Source organism: Mus caroli, chromosome 9 (assembly GCF_900094665.2).
Source record: "Mus caroli chromosome 9, CAROLI_EIJ_v1.1, whole genome shotgun sequence".
NCBI lineage: Eukaryota > Metazoa > Chordata > Mammalia > Rodentia > Muridae > Mus > Mus caroli.
The window spans coordinates 59102997-59106145 of record NC_034578.1 but is presented as its reverse complement, the minus strand read 5'-3'; the positions used below and the strand labels follow the sequence as shown (position 1 = coordinate 59106145).

Genomic DNA, 3149 nt, shown 5'->3' with positions numbered 1-3149 from the left:
CCAGCACTCAGGAGGCAGAGGCAGGTGGATTTCTGAGTTCGAGGCCAGCCTGGTCTACAGAGTGAGTTCCAGGACAGCCAGGGCTGCACAGAGAATCCCTGTCTCCAAAAACAAAACAAAACAAAACCAAAAAAAGACTTAATACCATGTTAATTGGATCATTTTAATTGGATCATTTTGGGGGGGGTTTTGGGTTTTTGGTTTTTACTTTTGAGACAGGGTTTTTCTGTGTAGCCCTAGCTTTCCTGGAACTCACTTTGTAGACCAAGCTCTGCTTGTCTCTGCCTCCTAAGTGTTGAGATTAGGAGTGTAATGCAGTATAATTTAGCTTAGATTGTTTATTTTCTTCCTTTTAGGAAAAAGAGCAAATTACTATAAGCCAGCTCTCTCTGGTCGATCTTGCTGGAAGCGAAAGAACCAACCGTACTAAAGCAGAAGGGAACAGACTACGTGAGGCTGGTGAGTGGAGTGCTGTGTTTAGGGCTATGACTTTGATCAACTTGGAACATCAGCTTGTGTTTATCAATGGGTGCTTTCTGATTAATCAGTGCAATAACATTAACTATTAACTATTAAACTTAGTCTTTAAATCTTCTACCTTTTAAAGAGTTCTCACCTTTGTGAGTCCTGAGACTCAGGTCTTCAGTCTTGGCAGCAAGTGCTTCTATTGGCTCAGCCACTTTGCCAGCCTACTTAAATTAACTTGTGTGTTTGTTTGATTGATTGGTTTGTTTGTTGTTGTCTTTGGTGAGTTTGTTGTTGTTGTTGTTATTTTGGTAGTCCAGACTGGCTGTTGGTCTTCCCTCTTCAGCCCTTCTGAGTACTGGGATTTCAGGTGTATATAATCATATCTGGTTAAATGATCTATCTGATAGCCATGATGGAATTAGGAGCTCTCAGTGTTCCAAGTTAAACAGTTCTTTAGCACTTGAGAGTACAACTAAGATCTGAATTCTTGTTTGTGATACTAGCCTTGTCTTGGCTCAGAAATCAAGTGGGATAGGTCAGAAAAAAGAAAGAAAGCTTGATGACGAAGAAATCCTGTTGAGATGCAGAGGGACGGATTTTGCTGGTTCCTAAGACACTTGACAGTTAGAAACATGTCCCTTCTGAGTCTAGGAGGGACTTCTGTCCCTTTCCAACCATAGACTGAAATGGTCCCTTGGGATGTAGTTGGCCTCTCATGTGTGAGGTGCCTGAGTTTAGTCTCCAGCACCACCACCCCAAGAGAAGAAAAGAAAGCCAAGTAAATGATTTGCCTGTGACAGCTTTAGGGCTGGGAAGCAGCTGTTACTTTTCTATTGCTGTGAAGAGACAACTTGATCAGGGCAACTTGTAAAAGAAAACACTTAGTTGGAGGCTTGCTTACAGTTTCACAGGGTGAGTCAGTGGCCATCATAGCAAGAAGAAAGGCAGCAAGTAGGCATGGCACTGGAGCAACAGATGAGAGGTTACTGTGGAGTAGCTGTGGATCAGATGATTTACAACCATGGGGGAGGTGTGGGGAGACAGGGACAGGGACAGGGAATGCCTGTGCTTTTTTAAGCCCACCTCCAGTGAAACATCCACCAACCAGGCTCTACCTCTTCAACCTTCCCAAATAGTTCTTTCAACTGGAGACCAAGCAGTCAAACATCTGAGCCTAGGGGGGCCACTCACTCGCATTCAGACCACCATAGAATTAAGTGTCATATTTTATTCCCAAGCTTGAGAGACGGCTCAGCAATTAAGAGCACTTGTTGCATCAGGTGTGGTGGCACACGCCTTTAATCCCAGTACCGGGGAGGCAGAGGCAGGTCGATTGGTCAGCCTGGTCTACAAAGCAAGTCCCACGACAGTCAGGACTCTTCTATTAAACACAGAAACCCTGTCTTGAAAAACCAGAAAGAGGGGGCTGGAGAGAGGGCTCAGTGGTTAAGAGCACTTGACTGCTCTTCCAGAGGTCCTGAGTTCAATTCCCAGCAACCACATGGTGGCTCACAACCATCTGTAATGAGATCTGGTGCCCTCTTCTGGTGTGTCTGAACACAGCTAAAATTTATTTATATACATAAAATAAATAAATACATCTTTGAAAAAAGAAAACCCAGAAGGGATGGAGGGAGGTACGGACGGACGACATGTTGCTCTTCCAGATGCCCTGGGATTACTTTGTGGCATCCACGTGACTGCTCACAACTATCACAACTATGCATAACCCTAGTTCCAGGGGATGTGATGTCCTCACTGGCTTTTGTGAACACCAAACATACATACAGGCAAAAACAAACACAAGAATAAAATTTAATAGATTTAAAATTTTTAAAAAGACATTGTGTCTCCTCTCTCTCTCTCTCTCATTCTCCCCCCCTCCCCAACCCCCCAATGAATTAGAAGTTTTCCAGGCACACAGCCTCATTAGCTCCTGTCTTACTGGCTCACATGTCTTTGTTTCTTACTTTCTCTCAGGAAACATTAATCAGTCATTGATGACACTAAGAACATGCATGGAAGTCCTGAGAGAGAACCAGACGTATGGCACTAACAAGGTACACAGCAGCCTTCCCCACCTCCTTTGTGGTTTAATCTGTGCACTTGAACTGTCTAATGTGCTTAGCTTTTGGATGTTTTTATAGATGGTTCCATATCGAGATTCAAAGCTAACCCATCTATTCAAGAACTACTTTGATGGGGAGGGGAAAGTTCGGATGATCGTGTGTGTGAATCCAAAGGCTGAAGACTATGAAGAAAGCTTGGTAATTGAAGTGTATTTGTCCTATATTCAGCTTGGTTTCTCTAGGGAAAACAGCTACTTGGATGTGGCATTCTGCAAACTTTATAGATTTATACAGGGCTGATGAATATGCAGATGAACTATTTAGCCATCCATAAAGAAGGATAGGTAGGCTTGCTTTTACAGGCTCTGTTTTGTATTTTCAGCAAGTCATGAGATTTGCTGAAGTAACCCAAGAAGTGGAAGTGGCAAGACCAGTGGACAAGGTGATATGTGGCCTGACACCCGGGAGGCGGTACAGGAACCTGCCTCGGGGAGGCCCCGTTGGAGATGGTATGATTTGGTGTTATATCATCGTTCATTTGCTTGTCTGTCTTTCTTTCCTTTTTTTTTTTGGTTTTGGTTTTTCGAGACAGGGTTTCTCTGTGTAGCCCTG

General features: G+C 43.7%; 1 protein-coding gene across 6 annotated transcripts in view; it reads left to right on the top strand.

Moving 5' to 3' along the window:
- The window catches only part of Kif23 (kinesin family member 23), a 29487-nt gene that overhangs the window by 16931 nt on the left and 9407 nt on the right, over nt 1–3149 (top strand). For all 6 annotated transcript variants that reach the window (XM_021172587.1, XM_029482058.1, XM_029482056.1 and 3 more), the window contains 4 exons: nt 357–459; nt 2449–2528; nt 2616–2735; nt 2920–3046. In XM_021172587.1, coding sequence (XP_021028246.1) covers nt 357–459; nt 2449–2528; nt 2616–2735; nt 2920–3046 — 430 coding nt within the window. The remainder of the gene's footprint in view (nt 1–356; nt 460–2448; nt 2529–2615; nt 2736–2919; nt 3047–3149) is intronic.